General features: G+C 39.2%; 2 protein-coding genes across 2 annotated transcripts in view; both read right to left on the bottom strand.

Moving 5' to 3' along the window:
- The window catches only part of LOC113168720 (NLR family CARD domain-containing protein 3-like), a 434,580-nt gene that overhangs the window by 232,649 nt on the left and 181,261 nt on the right, over positions 1 to 20,670 (bottom strand). The gene's annotated exons all lie outside the window — the stretch shown is intronic.
- LOC113168719 (NACHT, LRR and PYD domains-containing protein 3-like) overlaps positions 1 to 20,670 on the bottom strand; it is a 174,448-nt gene that overhangs the window by 141,892 nt on the left and 11,886 nt on the right. The window contains exons 4-5 of the mRNA XM_033326634.1: positions 11,509 to 11,634; positions 10,628 to 10,706 (exon numbers count right to left, since the gene is read on the bottom strand). Of these exons, the coding sequence (XP_033182525.1) occupies positions 10,628 to 10,706; positions 11,509 to 11,634 (205 nt within the window). The remainder of the gene's footprint in view (positions 1 to 10,627; positions 10,707 to 11,508; positions 11,635 to 20,670) is intronic.

The raw sequence follows: 20,670 nt of genomic DNA, 5'->3' as shown, positions 1-20,670 counted from the left end.
TAGTAATTTTCATTTAGTTTGGAAATAAACCTGTTTGTAATGATAAGTTACATATGTATGTTAATAGTTTTAAATCCTGTCAATGACCGTTTTCACTAATGTCATATCAGTGTCATTGAAATCAGTAGATTTTTATCATATAAAGATTTTAAAATATTTAAGAATGTTTCATATGTCTTGTTAATGTCTTTTTCTTGATATACTGTGTTTCAGCTCTGAACCAGTCGGTCATTCTTTAGTGTGTTAATTTCCTCTGTCCTCACTCGTCTCTACTCAGTTTGCTTGTCTGCTTTAATTTTCCTGTAATTGTAATTATAGACTGTAAAAACTGGCAGATGGTCACTAATGTTATTAATTAATAGTCCACTCACTGTGTTGTTTTCAGTATCATTTCTAAATATGTTATCAATTAAAGTGGCACCATAAGAGGAAATTCTGCTGAGTCAGTGATTCTTTTCATGCTATATATTGTAGTAATAAATTCATCAGTGATTTTATGTTTGTTAGGATTTATCAGATCAATATTAAAGTCTCCACATATAAAACTGATTTATTGGTCTTTTTGTAAACATACCCTCCATCCAGTCCTTGAAACTTCCAGTTTTTGAACCTGGTGCTCTATATATGAACTGAAAGTTCTGTTTTTATTTTTGTCCATGTTGATTTCTATTGTTATACTATTCTAGTAAATTATCCACCACAGCAGTCGTACTTTCCAGTACTTTAAAGTTCAGAGTTTTATCCACGTATATGTCTACTCCTCCTCCTCCTTTATTTTTCCTTCTATTATATCAGAGTTCAGAACCATCCAGCTCCAAATCATTTCCCTTTTTCTAAGTGAAGCCATGTTTCAGATACAGATATAATGGTGAATGTTTGTGAGGATTTGTGTAAATAATCCTTAAGGTTATTGAAGTTTTCATACAAGCTTTGACTATTGAAGTGGATCATTGATCATTTGCCTCTTGATTTAATGTTCTGGTTTCACTGATCATCGGTGTAGTAGCTACAGTTATTGTTGATGGTGGAGAAGAAGTTACTGTCCGGGTCTATGCCGTGTTCCAGATCTTGTAGGTTGTTGTCATTGTATTCAGATATTTTCAGTTCCTGTTGATCATTGTTCTTCTGACTTACGTCCTTAATGTCTTCTCATGTGGATGAAAGAGTTCTTTCAGTGTGTGACAGGTTTGTGTGTATTTGTTTGTTACCTTACAATCCAGTTTTTGTTGATCACTGGTTCGTCTCCAGTTCCTCCAGATTTCTGATGATCAGTACTTTAACCTCCTCAGGTGAGTCGTTGACTTTGATGAATATTTTCCAGTTTGTCGTCCAGGTGTGTTGGATTTTCCTCTGTTTCTTTGCTAAGTCAGCGTTGTGTTTGGTGAGGTGCTCGTTGATGAAGACTTTTGAACCTTTAAGTTTCCTCCTTGTTTAACATAATTTATTCTGTTCTCACAACACGTGAACTTTGTGTATCTAGACAGCAGCTAACAACAAATACAAGACTCCATACAAGGCTTATTTTTCTTGTTTTTACTGGAGTTGTAGTGAACTGAGGAGAACATTGATCTCTATTATATTTCTATCTTTATCTTGTAACTGAAAGAAACAGAAAGAAACTAAATTAACAAATAATACATAACGTTACACATTTAGTGTGTTACACTCAGTAGCTTGACTTGAATAAAGCTAATTCCTACAACATGCACACGTTATTTATCATGTTACAGGAAACAATTCTAACATTCTTCTAATGTCAATAAACATGTTCATACTTACAAAGACAAATATTTAACAAGGTACAAACGTATAGAGCACATTCAGCATGTACATGAACTACTACTGTACCGACGGAGAACTACATCAAAGATGTACTACTGAACAGAGTGGAAAGAGCGCTCACTCTGTAACTAACTATCTTCACAAAGATCAACTGAAATACACAACTCTCACTCTGACAAGTTTTTAGAACAAATACTTTTAGCTGCCTTTGTCATGGATTTACTCTTATTCATTTATCACTTAATAACTAAACTTTTAACTTATTCATGTTTTGACATTTACAGTATATTTCTGTACTCTTAGCTGAAGTAGTGATGTTGATTTATGTTTATTATTAAGGTTGTAGGATGGTGCTGGACTGAGGTTTTCTGGTGTGGTGTCATTTCTTATTCTCATTTTGCCAACAACACCTAAAAAACCCACAAAACAAAGTGTAAATGTCCAGTTGTAATACGTCACAATTTAAAGCTGTAACAGCAAAGTATTGTTTGTCTGCAGATGGAAAGTTGCAACAGACACAAGTCAGTTTTTACCAGTACATAATTGCTAAGTCATCACTAACTGAAGTAGTAATCAGTACTTCTGTGTTTACTCTGTTTTACCTGAGCACAGTTTTTGTTTCTCCTCTCAGCTCAGTTTTCATGTAAAGATGCTCCAAGTAAAATGCTCCACGTCCCCTAAATCATAAGATCTTTAGTAGGTCTGCTCAGTGATTCAGATTAAAAGTGTCACCACCTCGTGACATGGATGTTGTCGACTGACCGACTGTTGTTTCCTGAGGAGCAAAGTTCCCAAATGTCTCCTGCATCCTGCAAACAGATTCTACCTTGTTGTGTTTCTTCACAGCTGAGCTCAGCCTCCTCCGAGCCATCATCAAGACCACTGTAAAGAAAAGACACTAACCCTAACCATAAATTAAACTTTTTTTTAACTTTTATTTTTAACTTTTATTTTGAAATTGTATTTTGAAAAGCGTTACGTCGCTACGTAGGCACGTCGTAGACGTAGCACCTTCACTCGCGTATACACGTGTGTGAGTGAAGGTGATGCTGTTCGCCAGGTTATCCCCAAGAAAAGAAAAGTTGATAACAAATGCCGTATTTTCAACAAAACATGGACTTCCAAATATTTCTTTACAGAAATTAAAGGCAAAGCAGTGTGCTTAGTCTGTGGTACACAGGTTGCTGTGTTTAAAGAATATAATTTGAATCGCCACTACACCACCAAGCATGAAGATAAATACAGAAATCTGTCTGGTGAAGAGCGTGCAAGGGAGTCTGATGCATTGCTTGCAAAACTACAAACCCAACAAGGATCTTTCACCAAACTTCACACTCCCAGAGATGCAGCCGTCAGGACAAGTTATGTCATTTCTCACAAAATCGCCAGAAAAAGTAAGGCGTTTTCCGACGGAGAGTTTATTAAGACTCTGCTGCGCTGATGTGCCCAGAGAAAAAAGGCGCATTTGAGAACGTTTCCCTCTCCCGACGCACTGTAACGAGGCTTTGTTGGAGGAAACTGAGGCTGAACATGGTGACATAAGCTATCACTGCACTGTTAGGTGGCTCAGCCTTGGCAAGGTTCTGAAAAGTGTCTGGGACCTGAGAGACCAGATTCAGGAGTTCTGTATTCAGAAAGGTCATGACATCCCAGAACTTTCAGATAACAACTGGTTGGCAGACCTCGGATTCGCTGTGGATGTGACTGCACTAATGAACGAACTAAATGTCAAAATGCAGAGCAAGGGCCTTTTTGTGCATGAGATGTACAGTGCAGGGAAGGCTTTCATGAGAAAACTGCAGCTTCTCTCAAGCCAAGTGAAGGACAACATTCTGACCCACTTGCCAACACTTAAGGAAGCCAAAAGATCAGGTGATCACCTCCAAAAGTACTCAACCATGTTAGAAGCATTGCATGCAGAGTTTTCAAGGCGATTTCAAGATTTCAAAACTCTTGAGAGTGAAATGCACATGGTTTCTTCTCCCTTCAACTGCAGTGTGGATGATGCACCAAGTGAAGTTCAGATGGAACTCATTGATCTGCAGTCTGACGCACATCTGGCAGATCACTTCAAGTCAGTCTCACTGCTGGACTTTTACTCCGCCCTCAAAGAGGAGAACTTTCCACACCTGAGGAGGCATGCTCAGAGGATCCTAGTCCTCTTTGGATCTACCTATCAATGTGAACAGACATTCTCAGTTATGAAGTTCAACAAATCCAAACATAGATCCTCTATGACTGATGACCACCTCTCAGCTGTCCTTCGCATAGCCACTTCAGACATTCCGCCAGATTTCAATGCCCTTGTTCAAGCCCAGAACAGACTGGATTATTCTCACTGAAGAGGTAACATGAGGTGGAAAGCATTACAAGTTATTGTTTGTGGAGATTAACAAGTTAAAAAATAAATTGCACTGGTTCAATAATTGTTTTTCTTATTTAACCAATAGACCACAGTTTCACATAACCTAATATACATATTTACAGAGTGCTTTATTCTTCTGATTATCAGTACCAGGTATTCAAAATATTTAATTTAAGTATTTTACAATGAAAGAAAGTTGGTGGCCCTCTGACACAATTCAGGCTTCTCATGCGGCCCCTGATAAAAATTAATTGCCCACCCCTGCTTTAGTCTGTTTGTTGTACTGTTTCACTCCTGTTACTAATGATATTGTCACACAGCACTCCAGTCTTTTTCTCCAATCAACTTCATGGCTGGGCTCTGATAACATATTATGTCAAACATGTTGACGTCATCAGCTGCTAAATGAATTTAACCTGGGGTCAGTGTACAAACAGAAACCCTCAGTTAGGAGAGAAACTCCCTACTCCCTCTTTGATTCCATCTACATGATGAAAGATTGTTACAATGATCTATTTTAAATAACATTTTCATGTGACTGTTCTTTTCTACAGAGATCCAGCAAATAGAAACAAAGCCACACTGTCCACACCATCAGACTCACTGCTGTCCATGAGCAACACTCCAAAAGAAATGCTCCAAGATGTAATAACTAAGACCTTCACCAGAGAGTAGATGGCAGGACTTTGAACCACTCACTGCTTCAAAGTCTAATGCCAGGAATTCCCTGAAACCTTCCCACCCCCAACTAAACCCTGTAAACAGGGAGAAACTGTTTGGTAAGTTTTGTTGGTTTGTTCCATAATGTTCCTGTTTTTCTACTCAGGAAACAACCTCAGAGAAATGAAATATCAGTGCATCTTCAGAGTAATCTGAAGCAGAGTTGGTTTAATGACAACACTAGCTGCTCTGCAGTGTTTTGCACTGGAACCAAGTTCTGCACACTATTTCTGTCTGATCTGAGCTTGTTGATGTTTGTGACAATATTTGTCTGATTTGCTCTATAACATTAACTCAACTGTTGAAAATGTGGATCCTGTATATGACAGAGAAATTATGAGAGGAACAGGTAAATTGGAACCTGTTTAATGTAGCTTGCCCCTCTTCCCATTTTTCTTTCTAATTTGTTTCTCCTTTACCGTTCAGCTTCTTTATTTGGCTGTTAAACTGACTCCAAAGAATCACTCGTCCTATTTTATGTTCTCAAAGTTATAAATTCACTTTTACATTATATTGTCATGCCACATGGCCTCACAACACCACATAAATCAAATTAAACACAATCTTTAGGACAAAGTCAAGTTCAACATGAACCAGTTTGTAGCAGCACATTAGTTTAATCTTTACAGGACATGGTTTAAAACTGCAAAAGCACTAATGCTTAACCTGCTGCCTGATGGAGGTTATTTTTATTTTATATTGAAGTTATAAACATTTGTTGCTTTTTAAAAATACAAATTGAAAACTTTTTGCTTGAAGGTCTTGATAAAATACTGTATGTTTATAACATACTATATATAATAGATTTATTTTCACTGGGAGTCATTAGTTCTGTTGTTTCTCCTGCTGTGACAGTTTTTCGCTCTGTACATTACAATGTAAAACTGAATGAACATTTGCTACAGCAGGAGATTTGAATTTACACAATGAAACACAGAAAACTGAAAAGACACAAAACAACTCAATGTTTTTGGATCTGACTACAGAGACTGAATATTACACAAGCTAATTTCCAGCTAGTCTTTCTCTGTTTACCTGTTACTTGTAAATATTACATGATATTTACTTCTTATTTACAATAATGTCTGGCTGTTATATCTATATGTATACATATATGTGTGTGAGTGAAAGAGACAGACATGTACAGACTGATCTGTTTGACAGAGACAACATTTCTCTCACAGGACGACACTCTCAGTACTACACTGAACACAGAGACACTGAGGAACCAGAAAACCAGAACCTAAACCCAGGATAAAGAGGTTCAGTGAATGTGGTGTTGAAGGTGTGGAGGTGGATCAGTTTGTCAGAGGAGACTCTGTAGAAGGACAGAGTCCCAGCAAGACAGTCCACATACACTGATACTCTGTGAGAGACAGAGGAGGAGATTGATGTTCTTATGTTATTGTGAAGAACAAAGAAACCAGTAAGATCAGAGCATCTCAGACTCCAGGACTGATCATTTCTTCCAAACCCACAGTCTTTACTGTCTCTTCTCCTTCTGATTCTTCTGTAACTCACTGATATATGAACCCATCCACTCCACTCGACCTCCCAGTAACAGCGACCAGTCAGACCATTACTACACAGCAGCTGAAGACACCGGTCAAATCTGTCTGGATGATCAGGATATGACTGATCCTCCTCCACATATGTCACCTTCCTGTTGTTGTCAGACAGTCGTAGTCTTCTGTTCACTGTGTTTGTGTCGATGGTGAGTTGACAGAAATCTGATGGAGAGAACAAGACACAATCCAGCTGCAGTTATTAATCTATCATCAGTTTGATGAGGACTCATGACATCAGGGATTTGAATGAGTGATGTGACAGTTTGAAGATGGTTGAATGTTGCTGCTTTGTTTTCATCAGTCTCATTAAAAACACACTTACACTTCCTCAGACCTGGTCTCAACCATCGGACTCCACCAGGCTCGACCCTGAAAGGAGGAGGGGGGTCAGAGCTGCACATTCTCTTTCAGCATGCACACATGGACATTACATGGCTCTCATCCACACAGTGTGTTCTGGTTCTGTTCTAATGGAAGATTTTTTTCTTCTTTTCATGGCAAAGAGGTGCGTTTCTTTTACTCATCTAAACAAACAGAGTCATTAATCATTAACATCCCTACTTCCTCCTCCATCAGACATTGTCTGTGGCTGCAGCAGGCCTCTCCATACCTGAAAGTGTCCAGTGTCCAGTGTGGATCCTCCAGTCCAGCAGATAGCAGCTTCACACACGTGGCTCCTGGATGATTGTAGCTCAGGTCCAGCTCTCTCAGATGGGAGGGGTTGGACCTAAGAGCTGAGACCAGAGAAGCACAGCCTTCCTCTGTGATCAGACAGCCTGACAGTCTGCAGACAAACAAAACAACAAATTCAGGTCCCTGTACAAAATATTTGGGGTAAATTTAGGAAAATAATTTAAATGCCATGAGTAAAAAAAAACCCAAAACAGCAAAAACTAAATTATACAAAAACTGCCAATGGAAGCTGGGCAGAAAAAAAAAAAAAAAAGGTAAATGTTTTTTATTTGCACAATTTTAACCACAACTATTTCAATCAAAATATTTCTGCAAGTGGACTTAGAAATGAACAGAAAGTAAGCAAGAATAAAAATTTTTAAGAAACAGCAAATTAAGACAATTATAAATATTAAAATATGTCTTTTCAGTTTTTAATAATTAACAATTTAAGAGAAGATATTCAGTTGAATCAATTACCATTATTTATCATGTGGTCTGGGTTCAAAAACAAGTGACAGTTTGAGTTAAATATTACTATTGTTTTTATACTGTAATTATTGTTCAACTTATACTATTTATGGTAATCAGTCTTTATGTTGATATATTGTTAATTATGTAATTTTACACAGTTCTTTATTAATTTGTATATGTGGATAGCTATGTGAAAACTGAAATTATTTCTATGCAAGAAGGTACTTTTCTCTATGGACTACAGAAAAAACAGATGGTAGCGATAGAGATTGGAATACAGCTCATTTACATATAAACAAATTTGTATGTATATAAAATTTAATCAATAGCTAAAATAATTTGGGATAAGCAACAACTTGACCTGACCTGAGAGTTTCCAGTTTACAGTGTGGATTCTCCAGTCCAGCAGACAGAAGCTTCACTCCTGAATCCTGCAGGTCGTTGTTACTCAGGTCCAGTTCTCTCAGACTGGGGACTGGGAGCTGAGAACTGAGGACAGAGCTTCACAGCTTCTCTCTGAGAGGTTACAGCCACTCAGTCTGAAAAACAGTGATGTATAAGATGAAAACTTTTGTGTTAAACTGTTTTAAATGTCATCATCTTCAATGTTGACTGTGAATAAAAAATACAATAAAAGATGTAAAAATTTGTAAAAAATGTATATCATAAAAATAAACTGCTGATGGGAAACTTCTGCAAGTTGAAACTTCAACTATCCACATACTTACAAAGCTTTTTTAGCAGCTTTCACCACTGGCAGCAGCCTCAGAAGAGCCTCCTCTGAAGCAGAGTATTTCTTCAGGTCAAACACGTCCATATCTTTTTCTGAGGACAGTAAGATGAAGACCAGAGCTGACCACTGAGCAGGAGACAGTTTATCTGTGGAGAGACTTCCTGAGTCCAGGTACTGTTGGATCTCCTCCACTAGAGAACGATCATTCAGTTCATTCAGACAGTGGAACAGGTTGATGCTTTTCTCTCCTGAGGGAGTCTCTTTGATCTTCTTCTTAATGTACTGGACTGTTTTTTGATTGACCTTTGATTTACTTCCTGTCTTTGTCTGCAGACCTTTTAGAAGAGTCTGATTGGTCTTCAGTGAAAGACCAAGTAGAAAGCGGAGAAACAAGTCCAGGTGTCCATTTGGACTCTGTACGGCCTTGTCCACAGTACTCTGGTGGAGAAGTTTTAGTTGAGGTCTAAACAGTTTGGACCACAGACAAGTTGACTCTTGTTCAGACAGCAGATTGACTCCAGAGTTGATGAAGGTCAGATGAACATGAAGAGCAGCCAGAAACTCCTGAACACTCAGATGGACGAAGCAGAACACCTTGTCCTGGTACAGTCCACTCTCCTCTTTAAAGATCTGTGTGAACACTCCTGAGTACACTGAGGCTGCTCTGATATTGATGCCACACTCTGTCAGGTCGGATTCATAGAAGATCAGGTTTCCTTTCTGCAGCTGCTCAAAAGCCAGTTTTCCCAGAGACTCAATCATCTTCCTGCTCTCTAGACTCCACTGTGGATCTGTCTCAGCTCCTCCATCATACTTGATGTTCTTCACTTTGGACTGAACCACCAGGAAGTGGATGTACATCTCAGTCAGGGTCTTGGGCAGCTCTACTCCCTCTCTGGTTTTCAACACATCCTCCAGAACTGTAGCAGTGATCCAGCAGAAGACTGGGATGTGACACATGATGTGGAGGCTTCGTGATATCTTGATGTGGGAGATGATTCTTCTGGCCTGCTCCTCATCTCTGAACCTCTTCCTGAAGTACTCCTCCTTCTGTGGGTCAGTGAACCCTCTGACCTCTGTCACCATGTCAACACAGTCAGGAGGGATCTGATTGGCTGCTGCAGGTCGTGTGGTTATCCAGAGGCGAGCAGAGGGAAGCAGGTTCCCCCTGATCAGGTTTGTCAGCAGCACATCCACTGAGGTGGACTCTGTAACATCAGTCAGGATCTGATTGTTGTGGAAGTCCAGAGAAAGTCGACACTCATCCAGACCGTCCAAGATGAACACAACCTGGAACTCTTCAAACCTGCAGATTCCTGCTTCTTTGGTTTCAGTAAAGAAGTGATGAACAAGTTCCACCAAGCTGAACTTTTTCTCTTTCAGCACATTCAGCTCTCTGAAGGTCAATGGAAATGTGAACTGTATGTCCTGGTTGGCTTTGTCTTCAGCCCAGTCCAGAGTGAACTTCTGTGTTAAGACTGTTTTCCCAATGCCACCCACTCCCTTTGTCATCACTGTTCTGATTGGTTCCTCTCTTCCAGGTGAGCCTTTAAAGATGTCTTCTTGTCTGATGGCTGTTTCTGGTCTGTCTGGTTTCCTGGATGCTGTTTCAATCTGTCTGACCTCATGTTCATCATTGACCTCTCCAGTCCCTCCCTCTGTGATGTAGAGCTCTTTGTAGATCTGGTTCAGAAGGGTTGGGTTTCCTGCTTTAGCAATCCCCTCAAACACACACTGGAACTTCTTCTTCAGATTAGATTTAAGTTCACGCTGACAAACTGCAGCAGGAGTTCCTGAATGAAACCACAAAAACATGATCAATATAATTTCTAATGAAAACACAGTTTGACAGTTTCATGACTCTAAATGATTCAAATATCAACATATAAACACTCCACATCTTCAGCTCTCAGTAAATGTCTCATTTGTCCATGATGTTAAATGTTTAGAGAAATCCTCTTACTGCTCTGCAGACAGTCAGCCAGCTCCTCCTGCTTCATTCTCCTCAGGAAGTTCAGTGTGATCTTCAGAAATGCCTCTCTGCTGCTCCTCCTCTGTTCTTCATCTTCACCATCCAACAACTCCTCATCCTCCCTCTCACTCTCAAAGCACTGTGGGTAATCTGGACTCAGAACCTTCTGAATCTTCTTCAGCTCGTTCCATGTTCATTCAGTAACTCTTGTTACTGAATGAACATTCAGTTCCATTCAGTTCCATGTTGGACAGACTGACAATCCACTGGTCTAAAAAGTGCAGCATGGAGATTATTGGGAACACAACAGATGGAAAAGTAGTAGCTGAACATGTACAGACCAGAAATATGGAGTCCAGCTGTGTTGGATGCTGCTGGGCAGACTGACCACTGGGAACCTCTGAGCTCTCCTGGTCCACTCTGTGGAGGAATCATCAGGAATGAGCTCACAGTATGTCTGTCCACACTGAGACACACACAAGGTCCTGGTAATAAAACTGATTCAAATTATTTTCCCTGACACTGATGTTTGGAATGTTGAGTCATTTTTTTTCTGTTCAGCTTCAATAACTTTCAGTTTACTCTGTGGCATTTCCTGCAATTCCTAAGCTTTGCTAAATGTCTTCTTTATTGCTTATTTCATTAGAAGTTAATTTCTAAGACTTTGGTGCAGTTGATTTGCAGTGTCAATTTAAATTTGAGAAACCATTGGGCCTTGTGATAGTTCATCTGTAATTTTAACATTAATTCTAAACACACAATTTGAACCATGCTGTGATGAAAAACTGTAAAGAAACAACCTGATAAACAGACAAAAGATATGTTCTGCATATACAGTAAATAAGGTAACGTAGAGAACAATAAATACGCTTTTTGTGGATTCTGGCTCTCTGGGGTTTTGTCCATTAAGAAGTACTTGACAAGTAGCCAGCTCAGTGTGACCAGTGTTAGCACTGGTTAAGTTGTTAGCATCTGTTAGCATCAGGAAAACCACTGGTTTCCCCCCAAACAGTCTTCAGACAACAACAGAGGATCCAACAGTCAGAGAGAGGAGAGAAACTATGAAGCAGAGGTCACAGTTCAGAACTGGTTCAACTGCTCAGTTTCCAGATAGAACAACAGAAATGATCAAAAACACGTTGAATCAAACTTCTCTGGAGAAACATTCAGTTTCTCCAGAGAAACATCAGTCACTGACACTGTCATGTTATTTACAGCTCACCTGGTTACAGCAGGGGGTTGTTGTCCTTTAAAATCAATTGGGCGATCAACTGACCAGTCACTCTTCATAGATAAACAGCTGAGTTCAGGTCCAGGTCCTGCAGAGTCTGGTCTCTGCTGCTTTAGTCTGCAACACAACACACACAGAGCTTTTAGTGTTAATAATGATGGAGCAGTGATTGTTGGTGCTGAACTCTGACATGGAGAAGAGTCATGGACAGTTAGAGATCCTTATCTCACCTCTGAGCTTTGGTCTGGCTCTCATGGTCCCCACACAGAGTGGTTTTAGAGGGAGGGACTCCCTCCTCTCTGTCCTCACACTGATCCATGCTGCTGAATCCACATCCACATCAGCTCACACACACTTTCTACCTTCATGTGGAGAGGAAACACAAATCATTGATGTGCAGTGAAAACTGAAATCCTCCTTTCCATCATTTCTCCTGGACAAAGATCAGCTGCTCCTCCACTGATTGGCTCTTCTTTCCTCTTTCATATCAGTGTCACCTGAATGCAGTCAGACAGCAGTGGGAGGCAGAGGAAGCTGCCATCAGCTGCTCTACTTCTACTATCAGTCCACTAGATGGAGGCAGAGGAAGCTGCCATCAGCTGCTCTACTTCTACTATCAGTCCACTAGATGGAGGCATGAAGCTGCAGCCCAGCACACACAGGATGATGGACCAACATTTACACTCACTGACACACAGAAGGACTGAGATCCACTGATTTGATCAGAAACAATCTCTCCGTCTACAGAAAATGACTTGATCCAACAAACTACATCCGATTATTTCGCAACAACTGAACTGAAGTTAGTTCAGCTCAAATTGAACTACATCAGGAGCTCTCTTTCACTCTGGTAGTAAAGTGAAAATATCACAGAGAAGGCAGCTGGTGAAATCAATTCAGCTGTGTGGGTTCAGAGGTTTGTGGATTATAACCTACTTAGTACTTATGTGTTTAATAACGTGCCAGATTAATTACTAATTAAGACTATAACATGTCCAATAACCTAATACAATGAAAGATAGTTTTTTAATAGTTTAACGTCAGGTTTGTGTAAATCAGGTCCTGTCTTTATGGTTTGTCTGATAGTTTGACGTTGAGCTGTGACTATTATGTGTATTATATGTTGTAACATCGTAGAGTGCAGGTTAAGACCGTGTTAGATTTCCTTAGTTAACCATTATTGTTCATCAGATCCAGTCAAAGTAATGTCTTTCACTGTAGTGCTTGTTTTTCCTTTACAGATTCTATTATTGTAAGATTCTCAACCTGTTACTACTGTCTGTTTAGGTGCTGCCAGTGATATTTAATGGTGTAATTAGATTTGTACGTATAACTCTGTTTAGTAGACATGTTGTTTCTGCATTTTATTGTTCATGTTCTGTCACACACAACAATACCAATACCAACCATGTCAGATTATGAATCAACACCTGGAAAAGTGAACCTGACTCCCGTGTTCTGAGAGACAACCCACAGAGACAGACACACCACCCTAACCAGGTGCCAGCTGTTCTTCACACCATCAGTTTCTTACAGCAGTTGCACAACTGAGGAAAAACTATTAATGCTACACTAAGGAAATACTCAGTAATGTTCAAAGTACAAGTACTGCACTCTAAGTAGGACGTAAAAAGAAGCTAAAATGAAAATGAACATTAAAATGATGTTTCCACGTTTGGACATCTGGAAACAAACTAAATTAGAATGAGACAAGAAGAGTATTTCTAAACAGCAGTATAGCTATTTTAACAGTAATCATCACAGAAGTACTCAAAGTACTTTTGGAGGGTCCTGCACTTTTTCTATGAGTCATAATATCATTTGAAATATTTTCTATCGAAATTCTGAATAAATCTGTGGCCTCAAATACTCCTCCTGAAGAATGGATCCTGTCATTGTATTGATTAGATCATGTTACATATTAATATGGAAGTAGTGCTTTCATCTGTAGTTGAGGTGGAGCCAGTTTTAAATGTTTTTAATGTAAAACGGGATCATATTTCACCAACTGATTCTTTGATTTTTATTAGAAATCTTCATCTGTAAAGTAACTATCAGTAGAATCAGTGTAGAGCAGTACAAATACACAGCTCCACAAAGTATGAAGTATACTACTGGAGTAAATGTACACTGCTCAAAAAAAACAAAGAAACACTTTTTAATCAGAGTTTAGGATTAACTCCGTTAAATTTCTTGGGTATTGATCTGGTCAATTACATCCCCCTCTGCTTTGATGTAGCAGGGTGGGCGGTGTAGTTAGTTTCAGCTTCTGCTTTATTGTTAATGAAATTAACAAAACAAAGTGTATTAGAGGGGCAACAATGACATGCACCGAAAACAGGATTGGGTCAGCACTGCAGTCAGGCTAACAAAGAGTCATAGCTCTATCCAGCCTAGTATCCCCTTAACTCTCAGCAGCAATGATTTCATGAATTTTTTTACAAATAAAATCATAACTCCCTGCACACGCCACGAATGGTCGCGTATGGATATAACAGCTCTAGATTGATTCGTCAGACCACACTCTTACTTAAATTGTTTTTTCCCCATAGATCAACATGTTCTTAGACCCCTGACAAGACTGCTCAAAGATGTTTGAGCAGCACATCCATATAACATAACATCAATCTATCTTTACAAATAGGCTACATACCACAGGCTTTTAAGGCTGCTGTAGTCAAGCCCCTACTCAAAAAGCCTAGTCTGGACTCTGGGGGTTTTAGTGAATTATATACCAATATCCAATCTGCCCTTTATCTCTAAAATTCTTAAAAAGGTAGTTTCTAAACAATTATATGACCACCTGCACAGCAATAACTTGTATGAAGATTTCCAGTCAGGATTTAGAGTACATCATAGCACAGAAACAGCACTGGTAAAGGTTACTAATGATCTTCTATTAGCATCAGACAATGGTCTACTCTCTATACTCGTCATGTTAGATCTTAGTGCTGCATTCGACACTATAGATCACAACATTTTATTACACAGACTGGAACATATCATTGGGATCAAAGGAACAGCACTAGAGTGGTTTAAATCGTATCTATCAGATAGATTTCAGTTTGTACATGTTAATGATGAGTCTTCCATGCACAGCAAAGTCAGCTATGGAGTTCCACAGGGTTCTGTGCTTGGACAGATTCTTTTTACTCTATATATGTCCCCTTTAGGCAATATTATTAAGAAAACACTATAAATTGCCATGCAGATGATACTCAGATGTATTTATCTATAAAACAAGAAGACACTAATCAATTAGTCAAACTTCAAGCATCTTTAAAAGACATGAAGGCCTGGATGTACTCCAATTTCCTTCTCCTAAATCCAGACAAGACAGAGGTTATACTGTTTGGGCCTAAAAATCTCAGAGACACTATGTCTAATCACGTTCTCACCATTGATGACTTAGTACTAGCCTCAAGTAACTCTGTAAGAAATGTCAGAATTAGTTTGGCCCAATAACTCCTTAAAACAGGAGCAGGAAATGTGATAATGATCTGGATCAAGGTTCTACAGAGGTTTAGTTTGACTTACAGGACTTCCTGGTCCAATAAGTCATCTTCTTTACACAGACTGAACCTGAGAAGAAACTGGATCATATCAAATCATCAACAACATTATCAACTAACCTGTTAATCCATGTATGAAGAACAGGACCCAGGTCTACAAGTATCAACATGATATTTTATATCAGTTCATCAGTTTCTGTTAAACTGGGTCAGATTTAGACTGTTACACTCCCACCCAGGACTCTAACAGAACACACAACTCAGACTCAGGTGTGTGAGAAGAAAAGACATAGTTCAAAGTTATAAAAGGTATATAGGACATATTGACTGGATGTTTGCTGCACTAGAGTCAAAAGAGCTGGAGCTGACAGTGAGAAGAGTTACTGAATGAAACTGAATTGAAAGAGACGAGAGAAAAAAAAAAAAGAAAAAAAAATCAATTAAGAGGATTATCCAGGTGAGTTAGCTTCAAACTAGCTGGTTAGCACAGGTAACTTTATTGTAGGAGAGTTAAAGTGTGTGTTTTGTTACCTCGAATCAATTTCAGAGTAAAACCAGTCAGGAGATGAGAATTGTTGTGTTAGAGGAAATGTTTTTATTGTTTAAATAAACTCATTAGCCACTAAGTTCTGCTGGCTAATTGAGGCCTACAAGCTAAGTGACTGCTACATGTTTAAGATAACATCGCTTTTATGTGTCAGAATTGTTATATATGATGTAAAAATGGTTAGAGTAGATGTGTTTGTTGTGAATTTGGTAAAGAAAAGGAAACGTGACCGCTGTGTTTTATGTATATTTTATTGTAGTATTGTATTTTATTTAAAGGTTATTGGACTATGTGATAATTGTTCTGCACACTTGTGTGCAGGCTGGGTTATTTTATTTTATTTTTTTTTTTTTTTTGAGGGACAATTCTTCTGCTGTCCTGGAGCTGAAGTCTTCTCATCAGGACTCCAAGGTCATTATTCCAATACAGTGGTAGGAATCAGATTAGAGGAGACTCACTCTCATCATTCAGCAAGGAACATAAGAAAAGAACAATAAGAACTGAATATTTGGGTTGACTTGACAAGAATTGTATTTATTTATGTTGTGTTGATTATTTTCTTATCATTTTGTTGAACATCTGATTTTTAGTTAGTGATCTAAAGGAAGTTTTTGTTTGTTTTGTCACCTTTGTTATTTATGTTACATCTTATAAATACATTCCTTTTGCCATTTATAAGTGTATATGTGGATTCGTAGTGGGATGGAGGTCTTTTCACTCTCTGTGTAGAGTTGCTGCTGTCAGTCTCCTTACTGAACCTAGAGATTAATGAACAGAGAACCTTGAATCTGAGTAACTGAGCAGAACTGAATCACACTGTGGCTAAAACTCAGTATAAAACACAGAACAGATACCTTGGATACTCATCCAGGTTCAGAAGTGTAGATTTCAGATAGCCAGAGTAGGGCATAAGCCTACTAGGGGCTACATGTTCATATGTTTGTGTAGGTACAACTCTATCTCCTGAAAATTAAGTTCCTATTTCATTTATAATGTTTTTAGTGACCCCCAGGTTTCTGGCTGACTTAGTAGGGACAATCACCGCCAATCCAATGTTAATGCTGATGTTGTGTTGAGTTGAAGTTCTGTTAGGGAAGACTAGAAGTTCAGTTTTGTGAATGTTAAGTTGAAGGTGTCTTTTTCTCATCCAGGCAGAGATGCGAGACGAGACAGTTGAGTCATCCGGTGGAAAAGACAGGAAGAGCTGTGTGTCATCTTCATAGCAGTGATAAGAAAAGCCATGAGAATGGATAACAGAGCCTAGAGAAGAAGTATAGATTGAAAAAAGAAAAGGACCGAGGACTGAGCCCTGCGGTACACCGGTGGAGAAGTTATGAGATTGGGAAACACGCCCCTGCCAGGATACCTTGAAGGTCCGTTCAGACAAGTATGACCGAAGCCGGGCTAGGGCTGATCCAGAGATGCCCAAGTCTGAGAGTGCAGTCATGAGAATCTGATGGTTCACAGTGTCAAAGGCTGCAGATAGATCTTATAGAATAAGGACAGAAAAGTTACCTGCAGCTTTAGCCACCTGTAGGGATTCCACAACAGTCAGAAGTGCTGTTTCTGTGGAGTGACCACTCTTAAAGCCAGACTGATTGACATCGAGGAGACTGTTCCGGGAAAGAAAGTCGGAGAGTTGGTTGAAGGCTGCACATTCCAGAGTCTTGGCCAGGAATGAAAGAAAAGAGACCGGTCTGTAGTTCTCCACAAGGGAGGGATCCAGAGAAGGCTTCTTCAACAGTGGAGTAATCTCTTTTTGGTCATTCATTCTTCCAGCACGTGGTCTGAGCTGTTCCATCATGTTGGAATGACTTCATGATATGAGCTTGGGTCTTTGTGCTTTAAACAACAGAGTTCACTGAGACCAGAATCTAACTTTAAGAACATTTTAATGTTTGTAAGGGAGCAGTAGTTACAATCACAATGAGCTTTGGAATACAAGTGCTGCTGCTCAGAGAGTCCGTCTCCCACAGGCCTTTAATATCAGTACAGAACATTTAAAGACAAAGATACATGAACATTTCTCCACTAACATATGTTTCATTGAACGGTGGTATGTTCCTAGGGAGTATGTGGGGGTGAAGCACATTCAGGGCAGGTTACACAGTTCATCTGTTTCCAACAGTTAGTTAAGACTCCTGACATGATCTTTTTATGGTGACACAGGAACACAGCAGCTGCATTGTATAATGTATAACAACCACATTTTCTATCATTTCCCTCCTGTTTATTTACAATCAACAGTTCATAATAAAACATCATCAACAAAGATATAAAACAAATAAGTAATTAGATGGAAGAACTGGATATAAAACAAATAAATGTATAAATTAGGATGATCTGTGTTTCTTTGTAACTACGTCAGTCCCACACCACTTCTCTCCACTTTCAGTATGGACATCATTGTTCATTACACATCAGACCCCCCAGGTAGCATCAAACAGGCTGAAGATACAGAGTTGGTCCCATCATAGTTGTTTTCTGTCTGTGGAACAAGCTCATAGACACAGTTAGTTTTGTTCAGTGCTGTTTTAATCAGTCTCTGCATGAGCTCCCTGAGACATGGGATAGAGCAGCATCCACACACCACAAGTAAAGATACCAAATAAGAAGCAATAAGCCCACTCTATCTGCCAAACCAGTCCTGAATCCACTTAGTCAGCGGGTCATCAACTCCAGAATTTTCATCTAATTCACTAGAGAGTGCAGTTAGTCTCTCAAGAGCTCCTGTTATTGAGATGTTGTAGCAACTGAGCCAGTGCCTACGGCATCAACAGCAGATCCCTGACAGTCAGTTTGGGGTTTGGGTCTTCGTTTTTTTGTGTCCACACAGCCACCGTACATCTGACCTGAGAACTGTTTGGTTTACAAACCAATTACAGGGGAGATCTACTGAGGTGATGTTAATTGTTTCATTACATGATGCTATGTTACCTGTGTCTCTTCCTTTGCTTTCTCTAAAGAAACAGGTGTAAATAGCAGAGTAATATTCTGCTGCTGGAGAAACTGAGAAATTTGCTGGTGGGCTTAAGACAAAGACAGCTTTACAAGTCTAGTTCTGTGGAACTGCAGAGGTTGTGAATAATGAAAACATACATTTTAGAACCTCCAGGTCACTTGCAGGGGTCAGTCTGAAGGGGGAGGTGACCAAGAATGGTTTTGATGCTGTACAAGCAACACAATTGGAAACATTAGCTTCTTAAGCTGTATGCTATGGAACAAACATTAACCTAGGAAGCATATGTCTCCATCTCTCTGCATTCTACCATCACTGACCCTTTTTTGTATCTTTTGTCTCCCACTTTTGTCTTACCACCTTCTTCATAATATGTTGTTTTTCAGTACTATTAGTCTGTTTTCTTGGAGTTATATTTTCTTTAATATGGACATAATAATCAACAAAGTCGCAAAAGTTAGTATCAACAATGTTACCTTTAAGCCACCCCAAGGCGGACTCTTAAATGGATGCCAACATCTGTTTTTCATGTTGGTAGAGTGCCCTGAGATCTGTCCCTAAAATTCCAGAAGTATTGTTGGTTCCCTCACTGCTTTGAGACGAGTGCCCCCTATTGGAATGCACTTCAGATAGTAAGGTGCAGCACTGTGATATTAGATAGATTACGATAGATAGATAGATAACGATATTAGATAGATTAGTTGAAAATCACATGGAATTAAAAGATCTGCCATGTAGGAAAAAAGAAATCAAAGGCTATTGAAATAATGAAGGTGGAAAAGATAAAAGCATGAACAATAGTTTATTTTCAAATGTCTGAATCATATTTTTCAGTTTTCAGATCAATTTTCAAACATTCAGCTCCTAGTTTCAGTGTTGTCAGAAGCAATACTGTCTCATCTCATAGAAATATAGAAACACATGAGCACAATCCAAACTAAAGTCAGATCATCAAACTACAGTTAGTCCATGGGACAGGTTCTGTTAGGTAGATATCTAGAACTTTACTTACTAACAACCACACATTCATGTTTCTGATGGTTCACTCTCAGAGCTTCTTTAACAGCAACACAAAAACTCTTCTTCCACTTGGACACTTTGGATTTTGCTCCAAATGTTCAACTGAAACTTTTCCATCATAGAGACCAAGAACAAAGTTGAAGTGAATAAAGCTCAATTTGAGCTCAGTGTGTTGGTTCAATACAGCAGCCTGAAGGAACACACTGATGTCCTGCTGCAGGATACAAACACATGCTTTTATTCTGAAAGGTCCAACTTCAGCTTCTGGTCCAGCAGCTGCAGGAGTCATTGTTTGATCAAGTCAGACACACAGATGTGTTTCCAGATGTGTGTGGATGCTGTAGATGAACCAGCAGCACTTACAGATACAGTCCACAACAACAGTGAGTCCACTCCTGGTCAGTATCACTAAAATGTCAAGTCACTTCAAATCGTCCCCATTTCAGGAGATCTGAGTTTAGTTGGACTAATTTAACTCCAAATAAAGATGATTGGAGAACAAAAGTCAGGAAACTTTCCTTCATGAAATCCATGGATGTGTTTGACTTGAATCTTTGGTCGTGTTGGGTCATTTGTGCTGACGTCACTATGAACAGCAGCACTGATGTCTAATAATGTCAGTGGATCGAAAAGAGAAAGAGAGAAAAGACAGAACAAGACTTCAGAACAAGTCCTCAACATCTGGATCGTGGAATAATCGGAGCTTCATCTTTAAAGGACTGGAAGATGAACAAGTTTACAAGGAATCATTTAGAACTGGTTCAAGAAGAAACTGATTGAATCCATGAATCTGAAAACGTGTGTGTGAGTGAAAGAGACAGACATGTAGAGACTGAACTATCTGTTCAACAGAGACGACGTTTCTCTGACAGGACGACACTCTCAGTACTACACTGAACACAGAGACACTGAGGAACCACGAGACCAAAACCTAAACCCATGATAAAGAGGTTCCGTGAGTGTGGTGTTGAAAGTGTGGAGGTGGATCACTTTGTCAAAGGAGACTCTGTAGAAGGACAGAGTCCCAGCAGGACAGTCCACATACACTGATACTCTGTGAGAGACGGAGGAGGAGATGGATGTTTCTCTGTTATTGTGAAGAACAGAGTAACCAC

The sequence above is a fragment of the Anabas testudineus genome, chromosome 18 (assembly GCF_900324465.2).
Source record: "Anabas testudineus chromosome 18, fAnaTes1.2, whole genome shotgun sequence".
In the NCBI taxonomy this organism is placed as follows: domain Eukaryota; kingdom Metazoa; phylum Chordata; class Actinopteri; order Anabantiformes; family Anabantidae; genus Anabas; species Anabas testudineus.
The sequence above is the reverse complement of the archived record's forward strand: the minus strand, read 5'-3'. Positions and strand labels throughout refer to the sequence as shown.